Here is a 17,335-nt window from a genome sequence, read left to right on the forward strand (position 1 = left end):
AAAATTACACATGAAATTTGAAATTGAGGAAATGACGGAACTTGCATTTGCGGTGCATTTATAAATGTCGACGGGAGTCACAGCAACAAAACTTTCGGGCGCATATATACGTCAGCGGGACAGGGCAGGTTATGCTGACTAGGTGCAAGCATTCTGGTATGTAACACTGGTTCAACCACAGAAGCCCTTATGTCCGCCAAAGCAGCAAGTGGCTCGGTGAATGCTTCCCAAAGTTTTTACAGCTCTGGCAGGAGGCGAGCCTGCATCCACCAGGTGGGAGATGCACATTACCACTGTACCACAGAGGCTTCATATATATATATATATATATATATATATATATATATATATATATATATATATACAGAGAGAGAGAGATAGACAGATAGATATAAAGGGCACTTTCTGTCTGTCCGTTTGTTCACAAACTACTCCCTCAATTTTCATTTTACCTGGCCTTAATATACATATTTGGAATCCTTATGACTGATGGAAGGTTTTAGGGGGGTCAAATTTCAGATCTTGGTTATTTGAGGTCACCAGTAGAGTGTTCGCCTTTATGGCCCAGGCAACGCTGGGTACCCCTGCAGCCCAATTTTTGACATGGAGACTCACATGGCCTCCAGTTCGGACACTGGCTATGTGAGGTTGACTCCAAGGTCATTTGAAGTCACCGGTCGGAGGTAATTTTAGGTCACTGGTGGTAGTAAACAAGGATGCACAAATACTGTGCATTCTAGACATTAGCAAAGCTTTTGATGCCATCCCCCACCACAACCTCACAAACAAAATATTCAATACAAACATGCACAATAACACAAAAAGATCGCTGGCAAACAACATAGCAGGCAGATGTGCACATGTAACAGTCTTCGAACATCAGAAACTTCACAAATGGCGTCCCCCAAGGATGTGTTTTATCCTGTACACTCTTTAACGTATACATGCACGACATGCCCACACTGAACACACCACAGAAACACATAGCTTCCTAAGCAGATGACGTAACACTCACATGTACACATCAAAACACAAACACAGCTGCACACATCATCCAACCTTACCTCAACAAACTACACAAATAGTTTACCACAAACAGGCTCAAAATAGCCCCAGCCAAACCTACAGTGACCCTTCTCACAAATAGCACAGAAGAAGTCACATTCCACACCTCACCATAAACAGCACTCCCCTACCACACACACACACACACACACACACACACACACACACACACACGCACACACACACAATCCTTGGTTTGATGTACAATACATCAATGCCATTTAAACAACACGTCACAAACATTAAAAATAAAATAACACCAAGCCTCAGTGCCATAAGGTCACTTGCCCATACAACATTCGGACACAACAAAGAAACCACCACCACAGTATACAAACAATATGTACGTCCGTTGATAAATAATGCAAGCCCTGCTTGGGCTCCTAACCTCACTAAAACACACTACAACACTCTACAAACCATACAGAACAAGGTCATAAAAATAATTACATGCTGCACAGCCACTACACCCACAGACCACCTACATCAAGAAACCAAAGTCCTCAAAGTGAAGGATCACCTAGATATGAGAGTCACCCAAATTCTCGCTGCAGCCTCCACAAACCCAGAACATCCATTACACTTCATGACAGGACATCCACACACACCAAGGAACATCAAAACAACACCCAGCACACGATATCATACACAACTACTGTCATCTCTCCCCCCTCGCCCACCTCAGACCAGCTTCCAAAAGCATATCCATACTCAAATCATCGCCACTTCATTCAGTCACTGAAAGACAACACACAGCTGCATGCACGGCCTCCTAATATCCACCCTCCTGAATCCTCCCTCGTGAGGACAGGGTCCACCTGGCCAGGCTGAGATGCGGGCATCATCCAGCCCTCTTAAGTTACCAGAAGAGGCTGGATGACTGTCGGTGATGCCTGTCCAGAATGCAACACAGCACCCCATACTATTAAGCACATTATGGAAGAATGCATTGCACACAATCACCTATGTGTGGAGTAGACTGTAGCACCAGTCGACCAGGGCAGTACTCCCGAGGTGGATGGTAAGCTGATGACAGGGAGTGCTGGAGCTCCCGTTTCATCAGCCCTCAGGACTAGTTCCTGACCATCCTTCTTTGCTGAACTTTTTCAGTGTCTCAGTTACACAGAGAGTAGGCCAGCATGCTCTCCAGTACAAATTTCTCTAACTATCTTCACCAAACTACATGCACAGTACACACTACACTTCCTATTCAAAATTCACCAAAAATGGCGTCAATTTATCAAGCCTCAGAGTCCCCAGGGGGGGGGGACCATAAATGCCCCCACCATCTGCCCCTCTCCCGGTGACGACTCAAGGTGCCTGGAACCACTGTCTGACTCTCTTCTTCATTTCTGCAACATTCGCGGCCTTTCCTCTAACTTTCGGGCTGTTGAGCACCACCTCTCCTCCTCTAAACCTCACCTTCTTCTTCTAACGGAGACTCAGCTGTCTGAGGCAACTGACAGCAAACCCTTTTCTGTATCCTCCTACTTTCTCTATTCTCATTTCAAAGCCAAAGGTGGCTGTTGTGTCTATATACGCAACGACTTATCTTGCTCTTGTGTTCCTGAACTTGATTCTTCTGAATTCTCCACACTCTGGCTTCGGCTTTCCTGTCATTCTCTGACTAAATATATCTGTGCTGTTTACTTATCCCCTAATTCTACAGACTATCAAAAATTTTTCGACTATCTTACTTCTACGATGGAACACATTCTATCCATTTCTCCTTTCTCTGAAATCTCCATTCTTGGAGATTTTCAATGTTCACCACCACCTTTGGCTCTCCTCTCCTTCCACGGATCCACCTGGTGAACAAGCCTACATCTTTTCTATCCTTAATGACCTAGAGCGGCTTGTACAGCACCCTACCCGTATCCCTGACCGCCTTGGAGAGAGCTCCAACATACTTGACCTCTTCCTCACAACTAATCCTTCTGCTTACTCTGTTAGTCTTTTCTCTCCGTTGGGTTCCTCCGATCACAACCTTATTACCTTAACCTGTCCTATCACTCCAGTACGGCCTGTGGACCCTCCAGGGAAACATCGTCTGTGGCATTTTGGAGCCGTGGACTGGGAGGCCCTCAGGCAGTACTTCTTTGATTTTCCCTGGAATGATTATTGCTTCCATGGCCGTGATCCATCTGAGTATGCCTTGCGCATTACGGAGGTTATTCTCTCGGGCATGGAAGCATACATTCCTTTCTCATATCCTTTGACTAACGCAAGAAAGCCTTGGTTTAATCACGCTTGTTCTAATGCTGTCCGCAACAAGAAGAGGGCCTACAAAAGGTACCGGAGCCAACCCGCCCCTGAATCACATCTTCTTTACGTTTCTGCCCGGAATCGTGCTAAGTCTGTTCTTCGCTCTACTGAAAATAATTTCATCCATACTAAATGCTCTCAACTCTCCAACTCGACTTCTTCCCGCTCCTTCTGGCACCTTGCCAAAAATCTTTCTAACAACTTTACCTCATCATCCTTCCCTCCTCTTTTCTACTCTGATGGTTCTGTAGCTATTTCTTCTACTGATAAAGCAGATCTCTTCGCACAGACTTTCTCCTCCAATTCCACCTTAGACGATTCCGGTGCTGTTCCTCCATCACTTCCCCCCTCTGACTTCCTCATGGCTGACATTAAAATTTCTTCAGTTGATGTATTTTCTGCCATCACTGGCCTCAGTACTAACAAGGCATATGGGCCTGATGGGGTCCCTCCTGTTGTTCTCAAGAACTGTGCTTCTGTGCTTACACCCTGCCTAGGCAAGCTCTTTCGCCTTTGTCTGTCAACTTGTACCTTTCCTTCTTGCTGGAAGTTTGCTCTCATTCAGCCAGTCCCAAAGAAGGGTGACCACTCCCAACCCTCCAATTATCGTCCAATTGCTTTAACGTCCTGTATTTCAAAAGTTTTCGAGTCAATTCTTAATAGAAAAATTTTAAGGCATCTTTCCTATCACAACCTTCTTTCCGATCGTCAGTATGGGTTCCATCAGGGACGCTCCACTGGCGATCTTCTCACCTACCTTTCAGACTCCTGGTCATCCTCCTTTCGGGACTTTGGCGAAAGCTTTGCCATTGCACTTAACATCTCAAAGGCTTTCGATCGAGTCTGGCATAAATCTTTAATTTCCAAACTGCCCTCCTACGGTTTCTATCCTTCTATCTGTGCCATCATCGCTAGCTTCCTTTCTGGTCGTTCTATAGCCGCTGTTGTAGACGGCCATCGTTCTTCTCCTAGATCTATCAACAGTGGTGTTCCTCAGGGCTCTGTCCTATCACCACCTCTCTTCCTTTTATTCATCAATGATCTTCTAAACTGTACATCTAACCCTATCCACTCATACGCTGATGACTCCACCCTTCACCTTTCCATTCGGTTCCCGCAACGCCCATCTCAACAGTTACTTCAACAAACAAGGGATGAGGCTATGGCACAACTAATGTCTGACTTGGCTCGTATCTCTGACTGGGGTAAAAATAATATGGTTGTCTTTAATGCATCTAAGACTCAGTTCTTACACCTATCAACCCGACAAAATCTTCCACAGGTATACCCACTAATGTTTAATAATATTCAGCTTAATCCTGCATCATCCTTGAACATGCTTGGGGTTTCATTTACTCGGGACTTATCTTGGAAAGATCATATTACAACTCTTGTAAAATCTGCTTCCAAGAGATTGGGTGTGCTAAGCCGAATCCGCTCTTTCTTTACCCCTGCACAATTGTTGACTCTATAACAGGGGTTTTATCCGCCCCTGTGTGGAGTACAACTCTCATGTGTGGGGAGGCTCCCCACATACAGCTCTTCTCAATAGGGTGGAGTCAAAGGCTTTTCGTCTCATTAACTCTCCTCCTCTTACTGACTCCCTTCAACCTCTGTCTCTTCGCCGCACTGTTGCATCTCTATCTCTTTTCTATCGCTGCTTCCATGGTCATTGCTCCTTTGAACTGTCTGCTTGCATTCCTCCACCTCTACGACGGGCGCGTAGCACCCGTCTGGCAGCAAACTCTCATCCTTTTTCTGTCCAACTCTCTAATGCAAGAGTTAACCGTTACTCTCAGTCTTTCATTTATGCAACAGGTCAACTCTGGAACTGTCTCCCTCTGTCTGTATTTCCTGCTGCCTATGATCTCCAGTCTTTCAAACGCAGTGTGTCCAGGCATTTCAAAATGATCGGATCTTGAATTTGGCTCTCTCTTGTATTTTGTTTTTCTCTTGGAGGGAACTGTTACTGCGGGCTCATGGCCTTTGGTTCCTTCTTCCTCGCATAAAAAAAAAAATAAAAAAAAACACTCTTTGAGAGCTCTGTGGGAAAGCCCGGTCTTGGCTATGGCCTTCTTTAGGGACTCGGCGCTGTTCAGCAAGATTGCCTAGGGAACAGCAACAACAACTACTACTATGCATTAGTCTGTGAAAGCTGAAATAGAAAGTTCCTGGACCTCTTATGATCCCTCTTCAGAAGCATGAGCAGTACCGGTACATGGTCTTTCTGGAGAAGAAAGAAAGATTGAACTAGAACAAATAGGACTGGAGTGTTTTTATTTTTGGTTTCATGACGCAAGGAAGATTTTAAGACCAAAAAGACCTTTGGTTTGAGGGAGGGGGGCAGAGTAGTAAGAGTCATAGAGAGAGAGAGAGAGAGAGAGAGAGAGAGAGAGAGAGAACAGACAGACAGACAGACAGACAGACAGACACATACAGAGAGAGAGAGAGAGAGAGAGAGAGAGAGAGAGAGAGAGAGAGACAACAGACAGACAGACAGACAGACACATACAGAGAGAGAGAGAGAGAGAGAGAGAGAGAGAGAGACAGACAGACAGACAGACAGACAGACAGACAGACAGACACAGACAGATAGATAGATAGATAGATGTGTGTGTGTGTGTGTGTGTGTGTGTGTGTGTGTGTGTGTGTGTGTGTGTCTTTGAACACGTGTGTGCATAAGTTTGCATGCATGCATGCTTATGCTTTTGCTTCTTTGTGCAGGCCTGTAGGTTTGTAACCATGTGTGTACGTCTGCATATATATATATATATATAAATATATATATATATATATATATATATATATATATATATATATATATATATATATATATATATATATATATATAAAATCCACTACTTCTATCGTACATTACAGTTAAGATCCCTTACCATAATGCTTAGTAGCTTCTTAATCACTTTGATTTCCAGGGACATAATTATTCTTCTCGGCTTAGATAATATAGTTATTTATATTTCATCATTTTTAGTGTTATATATCTTTTCTTTATACCAATTTATCCCTTCGCATCTTCCAGTTCCAAATATACCGATGCTATTTATTTTTTATGCGAGGAAGAAGGAACCAAAGGCTAGGAGCCCGCAAAACAGTTCCTTCCAAGAAAAAAAAAAAACAATACAAAAGAGAGTCAGATTCAAGATCCGTTAATTTCGAGATGCCTGGACACACTGCGTTTGAAAGACTGGAGATCATAGGAAGTAGGAAATACAGACAGAGGAAGATAGTTCCAGAGTTGACCTGTTGCATAAATGAAGGACTGGGAGTAACGGTTAACTCTTGCATTAGAGAGTTGGACAGAAAAGGGATGGGAGTTTATTGCTAGATGGGTGCTACGAACCAGTCGTAGAGATGGAGGGATGCAAGGAGACAGTTGAGAGGAGCAATGACCATGGAAGCAGCGATAGAAAAGAGATAAACAGGCAACACTGTGGCGAAGAGACAGAGGTTGAAGTAAGCCGCTAAGAGGAGCAGGATTAATGAGACAAAAAAACTTTGACTCCACTCTATTAAGAAGAGCTGTATGTGGGGAGCCTCCCCGCACATGAGAGTTGTACTCCATCCAGGGCCGAATACATCCCATGTATAAAGTCAACAATTGTTCAGGGGTAAAGAAGGTACGGAGTCAGCTTAGCACACCTAATCTCTTGGAAGCAGATTTTACCAGAAATGTAATATGATGTTTCCAAGATAAATCCCGAGTGAATGATACCCCAAGCATGTTCAAGGATGATGCAGGATTGAGCTGGATATTATTAAACTTAATAAGTACTCCTGTGGAAGATTTTGTCAAGTTGATAGGTATAAAAACTGAGGCTTTGATGCATTAAAAACAAGATTATTTTTACCCCAGTCAGAGATATGAGCCAAGTCAGACACTGGGAGTGCCATAGCCTCATCCCTTGTTTGTTGCAGTAACTGCTGGGATGGACACTGGGGGAACCGAATGGAAAGGTGAAGGATGGAATCATCAGCATACGAATGGATAGGGTTAGATGTACAGCTTAGAAGATCATTGATGAATAAATGGAAGAGAGTTGGTAATAGGACAGACCCCTGAGGACCACCACTGTTCATAGATCTAGGAGAAGAACGATGGCCGTCTACAACAGCGGCTATAGAACGACCAGAATGGAAGCTGTAGATGAAGGCACGGAAAGAAGGATGGAAACCGTAAGAGGGCAGTTTGGAAATTAAAGATTTATGCCAGACTCGATCGAAAGCCTTTGAGATGTTAAGTGCAATGACAAAGTTTTTGCCAAAGTCCCGAAAGGAGGATGACCAGGAGTCTGAAAGGTAGGTCAGAAGATCCCCAGTGGAGCATCCCTGATGGAACCCATACTGACGATCAGAAAGAAGGTTGTGATAGGAAAGATGGTTTAAAATTTTTCTGTTAAGAATAGACTCAAAAATCGAGACATGATGTTAAAGCAATTGGACGATAGTTAGAGGGTTGGGAATGGTGACCCTTGTTTGTCACTGGCTGAATCGAGCAAACTTCCACCAAGAAGGAAAGGTTCACGTTGAAAGACAAAGGCAAAAGATTTTAACTAGGCAGGGTGTAAGCACATAAGCACAGTTCTTGAGGACAACAGGAGGGACTCCATCAGGACCATATGCCTTGTTAGTATTGAGGCCAGTGATGACAGAAGATACATCAGCTGAAGAAATTTTAATGTCAACAATGAGGAAGTCACATGGGGGAAGTGATCGAGGAACAGCACCGGAATCGTCTAAGTTAGAATTGGAGGAGAGTTTTTCAATGAAGAGATCTGTTTTATCAGTAGAAGAAATAGCTACAGAGCCATCAGAGTAGAAAAGAGGAGGGAAGGATGATGAGGTAAAGTTGTTAGAAATGTTCTTGACAAGGTCCCAGAAGGAGCGGGAAGAATTTGAGTTGGAGAGTTGAGAGCATTTAGTACGGATGAAATTATTACCAGAGAGAAGAACAGACTTAGCATGATTCCAGGCAGAAACATAAAAAAAAAAAATTGTGATTCTTGGGTGGGTTGGCTCTGGTACCTTTTACGGGCCCTCTCCTTGTTGTGGACAGCATTAGAACAAGCGTGATTAAACCAAGGCTTTCTTGCATTAGTCAAAGGATATGAGAAAGGAATGTATATGCTTCCATGCCCGAGAGAATAACCTCCGTAATGCACAAGGCACACTCATATGGCTCCCGGCCATGGAAGCACTAATCATTCGGGGGAAAATCAAAGAAGTACTGCCTGAGGGCCTCCCAATCTGCAGCTCTAAAGTGCCACAGTCGCCGTTTCTTTGAAGGGTCCACAAGCTGTACCGAAGCGATAGAACAGATTAAGGCAATAAGACTGTGATCAGAGGAGCCCAACAAAGAGAAAAGAATAACAGTGTAAGTAGAAGGATTAGTTGTAAGAAAGAGGTCAAGTATGTTGGAGCTCTCTCCAAGGCGGTCAGGGATATGGGTAGGGTGCTGTACAAGCTGCTCTAGGTCATTAAGTATAGAAAAAATGTAGGATTATTCACCAGGTGGATCAGTGAAAGGAGAGGAGAGCCGAAGGTGCTGGTGAACATTGAAGTCTCGGAGGATGGAGATTTCAGAGAAAGGAGAAATGGATAGAATGTGTTCCATTGTAGAAGTAAGACAGTGAAAGAAGTTTTAATAGTAGAATTAGGGGATACATAAACAGTACAGACATATTTAGTCAGAGAATGACAGGGTATAAAATTAAGAAGAATCAAGTTCAGGAACACGAGAGCAAGATAAGTCGTTGCATACATATACACAACAGCCACCTTTGGCTCTGAAATGAGTAAAAAGAAAGTAGGAGGATACAGAAAAGGGTTTGCTGTCAGTTGCTTCAGACAGCTGTCTCTGTTAAAAAGAAAAGGTGAGGTTTAGATGAGGAGAGGTGATGTTCAACAGAGAGAAAGTCAGAGGAAAGGCCGCAAATGTTGCATAAATGATGAAGTGAATCAGACAGTGGTTCCAAGCAACTCATACGGTTCTCATCGGGAGAGGAGCGGACGGTGAGGACATTTGTGGTCTCCCTCCCCCCTGGGGACTCCGAGGCAAGGTCTAAGTGCGCCATTTTTTTTTTATATATATTTTTTTAAAGGAAGTGTAGTGTGTACTGTTCATGTAGTATGGTGCTGGCAGTTAGAGAATCTTGTATTGAAGTATATGCTAGCCTACTTTCTGTGTTACTGAAACACTGAAAAAGTTCAGCAAAGGGGGATGGTCGTGAACTAGTCCCGAGGGCTGATGAAACGGGAGCTCCAGCTCTCCCTGTCATCAGCTTTCTATCCACCTTGGGAGTACTGCCCTGCTCGACTGGTGCTACATTTGATACCAACAGGATGAAATTGAATATACTGAAGATATTTTCATATATATACAGAATTTATTGTTTAGAAAATGCTAAGAAGTCTCACATATCACATACAATAGAATAAGACAATGGACACCTTTTATTATTTTCATGGCTGGGGGACTCATGGGAGGCCCACCCTACCTAAACACTGTCCGGGTGTTGGTCCACGACTGTGCAAACTTTCTTTTATTCTTTTTTTCTGACACCCCTTCCCCCTCCTCCGTAAGGCCTTAACTTATCCTTGTGCAAGTTACAGTAACTCAGCGTGTGAGCAAGTGAATGAGTGATACAAGGATAAGCACTGTCCCTCCACCACTGTCCCTGAACCACTGTCCCTATATCACTGCTTTTGTACCAGAAGTGTCACTGTACCACTGTGCCTGCACCACTGTTGCTACTCGACTGTCCCTGCACCACTGTCCCTGCACCACTGTCCCTGCGCCACTGTCCCTGCACCACTGTCCCTGCGCCACTGTCCCTGCACCACTGTCCCTGCGCCACTGTCCCTGCACCACTGTCCCTGCGCCACTGTCCCTGCACCACTGTCCCTGCGCCACTGTCCCTGCACCACTGTCCCTGCACCACTGTCCCTGCACCACTGTCCCTGCACCACTGTCCCTGCGCCACTGTCCCTGCACCACTGTCCCTGCACCGCAGTCCCTACTCCACTGTCCCTGCACCACTGTCCCTGCACCACTGTCCCTGCACCACTGTCCCTGCACCACTGTCCCAGCACCGCAGTCCCTACTCCACTGTCCCTGCACCACTCCCTGCACATATGTCCCTGCACCACTGTCCCTGCACCACTGTCCCTGCACCACTGTCCCTGCACCACTGTCCCTGCACCACTGTCCCTGCACATATGTCCCTGCACCACTGTCCCTGCACCACTGTCCCTGCACCACTGTCCCTGCACCACTGTCCCTGCACCACTGTCCCAGCACCGCAGTCCCTACTCCACTGTCCCTGCACCACTGTCCCTGCACATATGTCCCTGCACCACTGTCCCTGCACATATGTCCCTGCACCACTGTCCCTGCACCACTGTCCCTGCACCACTGTCCCTGCACCACTGTCCCTGCACATATGTCCCTGCACCACTGTCCCTGCACCACTGTCCCTGCACATATGTCCCTGCACCACTGTCCCTGCACCACTGTCCCTGCACCACTGTCCCTGCACCACTGTCCCTGCACATATGTCCCTGCACCACTGTTCCTGCACCACTGTCCCTGCACCACTGTTCCTGCACCACTGTCCCTGCACCACTGTCCCTGCACCACTGTTCCTGCACCACTGTCCCTGCACCACTGTCCCTGCACCACTGTTCCTGCACCACTGTTCCTGCACCACTGTTCCTGCACCACTGTCCCTGCACCACTGTTCCTGCACCACTGTCCCTGCACCACTGTTCCTGCACCACTGTTCCTGCACCACTGTCCCTGCACCACTGTTCCTGCACCACTGTCCCTGCACCACTGTTCCTGCAGCACTGTCCCTGCACCACTGTCCCTGCACCACTGTCCCTGCACCACTGTTCCTGCACCACTGTCCCTGCACCACTGTCCCTGCACCACTGTCTCTGGACCACTGTCCCTGCACCACTGTCCCTGCACCACTGTCCCTGCACCACTGTCCCTGCACTGCTGTCCTTTTGTCATGTACTACTTTTTTTTTTTTTTTTACCTCACGACCTAGAAACCTTGACCGGTTAATATTAGACTCTATAACGTGCGAGTTTATTTCCATGCTAACCTGGCCAGTCACAATGTTCTTCCCTTGACTTTGTTCATTTACCAGAGAATCTAGTATGAATAGTCCATTTTTGTGTGCCGTTTTGTAGAGATATTTTGGAATTAAAAAAAAAATCCAATGGTCTGCTGTTATGCAAGGCCAGTTTCCTAGCTGGATGATTAATATTTGCAAGAGTACAGATATGGTCCTCAAATAGGCCACGAGCAGCATATGAACAGAGCGAGGAGTTCAGGGATAGTGACTCAGTTCTTGACCCTGACTCCCCGGAAAGAAAAAAAAAAAAAAGTGATTCACAGTTACCATCGTATTAAGACAGAAATTTCTCTGACCTTAGACAAAGACGAAAGAAACTGACCAGTACCAAAGCAGCACGTTTGAGGGTTCTGTGGGGGGAGGGGGTACCATCCCTTGCCCCTAATCCCGCCTAGGCAGGAAAGAACGTACGGTTCTCTAGGCTTGGAATTTCGAATGGGTATACTTTAGACTTGTCAACGATGATCCTAAGGTTCATTTTAAACAAGAGGGGCTTGGAAGAGTAATGGATTTCTTAGGAACTTTGTTACAATCATGCAAAACAAAGTGAGGACCCAAAACACATCCTCCTGGTTGGCAGGTGAAGTGTTTATCTTTAGAGTAATAACCTGATTAACCCAAGCAACTCCGAGTAACTATCTATCTGTCTGTGTATTTATCTCCCTGTTTGTCTATGTATCTATCTATGGTCAGACGCCTTAATCCCGGAAGGGGTGGTCACAAACAATTCGCCTTCACATCACGTCGTCATCCATCATTAGGCTGTTCCCTCTCCAACTCATACCACCTACATTTATACACCTCTACACTCCATTCATCCATCTCATCTTCGGTCTTCCATTTCCCCTCCCTTCCTCCACGTCACTCACATACAGTCACCTAATCATTCTCTCACTCTCCATACTCGCCACAGCCAGTAATATATAATGCACTTTCCCAGGGCGAAGAGCTTAAAACAGCTTCCATCTCTTCTCCTCAGGGCAGCAAGAAGAGGATCCGATTTTCCGATTGTTCTTCCCCACACGAAGAAACCCGCTGCAGTTCTTGTGTGAGTACCCAATTAAGAAAACAAAATATTCAGATATTCATTACTGGCTTTTATCTGTCATATACTATTGCGTCTTGATACTACTGATTACATGTTCGTGATCACCGTATCACCTGAAATGGGTGACCCACCTAACTGGGCAGATTTTGGTTAGTTCATATTTTAACAAGGGTTCGCTTTCTTTCTGTATCCTACCTTACCCCATGCTTAGGTGCCACAAGAGGTCTGGATGATGATGATGATGGCGATGATGATGGTGATGATGATGATGATGAGCGACATTTTCACAGGACGAATGTCAGTAACAAATCTAAAAATGCGTAATTACAGTTAATGCACATCTGACACTTTCCACAACTAATATAATTATCAAGCAATAAGGAAACACTAAAAACTTACATGGCCTATGTTTCGTCCACCTTATATCCGGAGAGATAATAAATATGTCTGGTTAGTTCCGTTTATTAGTGGCAGAGTAATACTAGGGATCTTATTCCTTTCCATATAGCATTCCTTCTTGACTGAAACTATAATCCATTCTTAATATCTTACTACAATTCGGCATTCAGGAAGGCGAGATGATAGTTTGAGATCAAGTTGGTGTGACGAGAATTCTTTTCATCTCCGTCTCATTCCCAGCCACTCATATAACAGTTGACTGTTAATGATAAGCCAAGGGAAGTGGAGGTGGAAGAATCTCACAATCCTTACTCTTAAATCCATAGTAGTTATCTGCCTTCATGGTCTGTGCAGTGGATAGGCATAAATTTGTCTTAAGTAACTAGATCAGCCAATCATGTCAGCACATTACCTATTATAGCCACTGCCACAGGATATAGTAATGTTTGTCAGAATCCAGAAGCCACACTGGCATAACAGAAATTCGTAAATTGGTTTACTTGCGCAATATTAAAGGCTATTGTTAGAAGACATATGTAGCACCTTCAGTCCGATGGTGTATCTTTCATTTTATTTCTGTGGTTACCGGACGAATTTAGTCAGCATTGGAGAGACTTGTAACTACTAGGGTTAGATGCAGCCTTCAGTAACCTCCTCTGTATTAGGAGATCGTTCACATGTTGACCCAAATTATGTGGTTGTAGAAAAATTACGTGACAGCAACAAAAACTGAACAAAAATACACGTCTGGAAACTGAAGGGGTTAATACTATAGTGTTGCTTATCACACACGATCATACATGATGAATACAAACACGCTGTACCAAATGTGTTTCTGAGAATCATCATTGGTACGGGTACATGGTATTTTGACCCACCCTGTACTTAGCGTAAGAAACTCAGCTGGAACTGCAGTGTAAAGGTAAAAGCAATATACAGGGCAGCGCATATGTAATATACAGTATACAGGGTAGTGCATATATAACGCTCTTCCACTCCACCGGCCAATTTCTCGTGGACGGCTCAGCCAGCAATATCAAAAACTACCCTATGTCATCTATTATGCTTCTGTTCTCATTGCTACATCCACGCCCACGCCAGCAGGCTGAGCCGTCCCTGCAATACATGAGATACCTGTAGGTGAATTTCTAGTGGAAAGCTGTTTATGGACCTGCCTGTAAAATTATCTACTCATCCATTACAAATCTCTTAATGTAAATAAAATAGAGTGAAGGTAACAAGGATTAAAGGAAAAATACATCTGGTGACGATAATCTACATATTAATATATGTATTATTTTTCTCCTACAGGTTCACCTCTCACCGATTTCCTCAACAATGGTAACAATTTTCCGCTTTTCTTATACTTGCTCAGTTTATTATGTATTTCCTAATTTAATCCCTTGGCTGCCGGCCACACAAATAGATATTATACCGAGGCTGCAACCACGCAGTTTTTTACAAGTGAGGGAACTGCCAACAGTTTGAGGATTTAGTTATTCCAAAAAATATTATAATTGTTATGTTATATGTCTTTTTTTTCTAAACAGTGAGTAGCTGATATAAACATATTATGGAGATCATCTTAAATCTCGATAATATTTGACAGAAATTATGATATAGAAAATACATTCCTTTCCGCAAAATTTTTTCCTGTAATATATTCCTTAATTTTGATAATATATCAAATGTACAATGAGTGAAGAAATCACTTTTCCGCTAACATGGGTCAGGATAGTTTCAACTGTCTGGTTTCCTTCGTGGTCAGATTCTGTAATAAAATACTACATCCATCACTTTTTTATATAAATCTGGAGATAACCAACTTGAGATTTAACAGCAATATAACCACCGGACACAGCCAACCTAATATAAGTTTTAACAGCCATATCATATAACCACTAGACACTGCGACATAATGTAACTACCCAGAGCTGGGCACTAAATACACTGAATGTATTTAAATACTAAATACTAAATACATGGGGAAAATGTATTTAAATACTAAATACTAAATACATTTTATGAATTTATTTAAATGCTAAGTACTAAATACATCAATTACATTTAAATACATTTGTAAATACATTTTAAATTCATACAAGTTTTAACATATGTATTCAGTAATTCATGGTTAACAATATAAAATACTTCTTTGAAACTCTTCACGAATGGCTTTCATTAGTGGACGGAATGCTTCAGGGTCTTGGATTCCATTTGACTCAGTTTATTTTCTTCTGTTAGTAGAGTAGGCTGCAGCTCTCTGTAAATAGTGTTTTTATTTCCTTGGATGCGATGAATCGCCGTGGCAATTGGTGCCAGCACAGCAACATGCTCTTAGAGAAATTCAGTTTCATGAGTCTTGAATGTTGGTAGCTCTACAGCAGTCATTAGTTTGTGGAGCATCACTTTGTGATTCAGTAGCATAGTGAGAGAATCGTATAGTGAGTTCCACTGTGTTGGACAAGACAACCGCAAGGTGCAGTTCAATACATTTTTAATGATTTCAGTTATCCACTCATATTCCAATGAGTGGAACATTTTCTCATCGCCAAGTGGTTGATGGGTTGCCAGATAGTTCGATGTGTTTATGTCCAAATTAACTGTAAAAAAAAAATTACATCATGTTCTGAGGATTTAAATACACCGTATTTGAATACTAATTAAAGTATTCAAATACTATATTTAACCCGCTCCGTACCAGTGCCATTTTAAAATGGTGTAACGCAACTGCATGCTCAGTGCCACTGCTGTTTTCAAACGTTATTTTTTTTCAAAAAATCATGGAGAACATAATTTTCAAGCTAGGCACGCAAAAATTGGTCAGGATGTACTTTAACTCTTCCACCAACCTTGCCTTAGGCGCTCAGGCCTATACACCCACGCAATGAGTCATCGTCCTCGCTCTGCCTCACTCTGCTTGTACCACTTGTACTGTACAGTCATGTCTCGCCATGGTCTCTCTGACGAGGAGATTCAGGAGCTCCTGAAAGTGCCCTACACTGGCGAAAGTGATGTTGATGACGACGTGCAAGATAAGGATTATGTGCGACCGGAAGATGAAAGTACTAATGAGGAGGAAATACCTACACCAAGGAAATCCAGGTATGTGGGGTATGCCAGTACCCCAGGGATGAGGCCATCAGCACGTCATCGCCTAGCCCTACGTGACGAGGAGGAGGATTCAGAGGAGGAAGGTGAGGCTTTCATTATTCCTGGGTGGCTGGGGAAGCTGAGGATTTCCCCACATGGGGTTGGAAATGTTAGGAGGAAGAGAGGGAGATTTGGGAATATTCCACTGGCTGGGGACGTGGATGAGTCATTTCGCCTGCGCTATCCCTCGCACCCACATGACCTAGCCTGCCCTAGTACCTCAGGACAAAGTGTTCCCCCATTCCCCGCACCCAGCACATCGAGGGAAAGTGTTCCCCTATCCCCCACACCTCCCAGCACCTCCATTGAGACTTTTCCTTCTCCCACACTTCCCCACGCTTCCCCACAGCCCCTGGATGTGGGAGGTGATGATGGTGATGAGGAGGACCTGACGTGAGAGTGGGAGGACGGGAGTGACTGTTCCAGAAATAAACCCGTTCACATAAGAGCATGTTGCTGGGTGTACTGTACCTGAACTAACCCCAGCTTCAAGTAGGCTGGATTCCTTCAGAAATGTCTTTACTGTGAACTTTGTATTGAGAATTGTTGCCCTAACTAATGCCTTTGCTGCCTTTGAACATGCAGGGGCAACGCAGACACCACATAGCCAGTTGTTTGAGGTGGACATGAGCCTAAACGAGAAGTATGTGTTCCTAGACCTAGTACTTTTGATGGGGATTTTGAAAAGGAACCAGCTCCCCTCCTACTCGACCGTAGATCCACTAATGGAAACACCTATCTTTGGGAAAGTAATGGGGAGGAATCGGTTCCAGTACATCCTGAGCCGACTGCATTTCTTTGACCAACATGATGCTGCAAATGCAAACAACGCCGACAGGATGAGGAGGATAAGTGTGGTTTTCGATCACCTACGTGAGAAACTTTGTATCTCTTTTTCTCCCAACAGAGACTTCGTCATAGACGAGAGTCTTGTGCTATGGAGAGGCAATATTGCCTTCAGGCAATATATCCCCAGCAAAAGACACAGGTTCGGTTTCAAAATCGTTGTGATGTGCGACTGTAAGACCGGGTATGTGCAGGACATAGTCCTGTATGCAGGTGTTCAGACGGACATCGTCAAAGATCGAACCTTGGGACTGTCTCGTGCTGTGGTGAAGACGATGATCGATGAGTACCTTCATCTTGGGCACGTCCTGTACCTGGACAACTGGTACACAAGCCCCCCCTCTGCCCAGGTACCTTCACCTTCAGGAGACAGGTCTGTGTGGCACTGTGAAAAAGA

The 17,335-nt window shown here is 44.3% G+C and overlaps 1 protein-coding gene across 1 annotated transcript in view; it reads left to right on the forward strand.

Moving 5' to 3' along the window:
• Positions 1–17,335, forward strand: part of LOC145411237 (uncharacterized) — a 61,831-nt gene that overhangs the window by 16,170 nt on the left and 28,326 nt on the right. Inside the window, exons 3-4 of the mRNA XM_080281303.1 lie at positions 12,452–12,540; positions 14,251–14,280. Of these exons, the coding sequence (XP_080137429.1) occupies positions 12,452–12,540; positions 14,251–14,280 (119 nt within the window). The remainder of the gene's footprint in view (positions 1–12,451; positions 12,541–14,250; positions 14,281–17,335) is intronic.

The sequence above is a fragment of the Coenobita brevimanus genome, chromosome 88, assembly GCF_032717465.1.
Source record: "Coenobita brevimanus isolate Jiangsu-jjx chromosome 88, ASM3271746v2, whole genome shotgun sequence".
Taxonomy (NCBI): domain Eukaryota; kingdom Metazoa; phylum Arthropoda; class Malacostraca; order Decapoda; family Coenobitidae; genus Coenobita; species Coenobita brevimanus.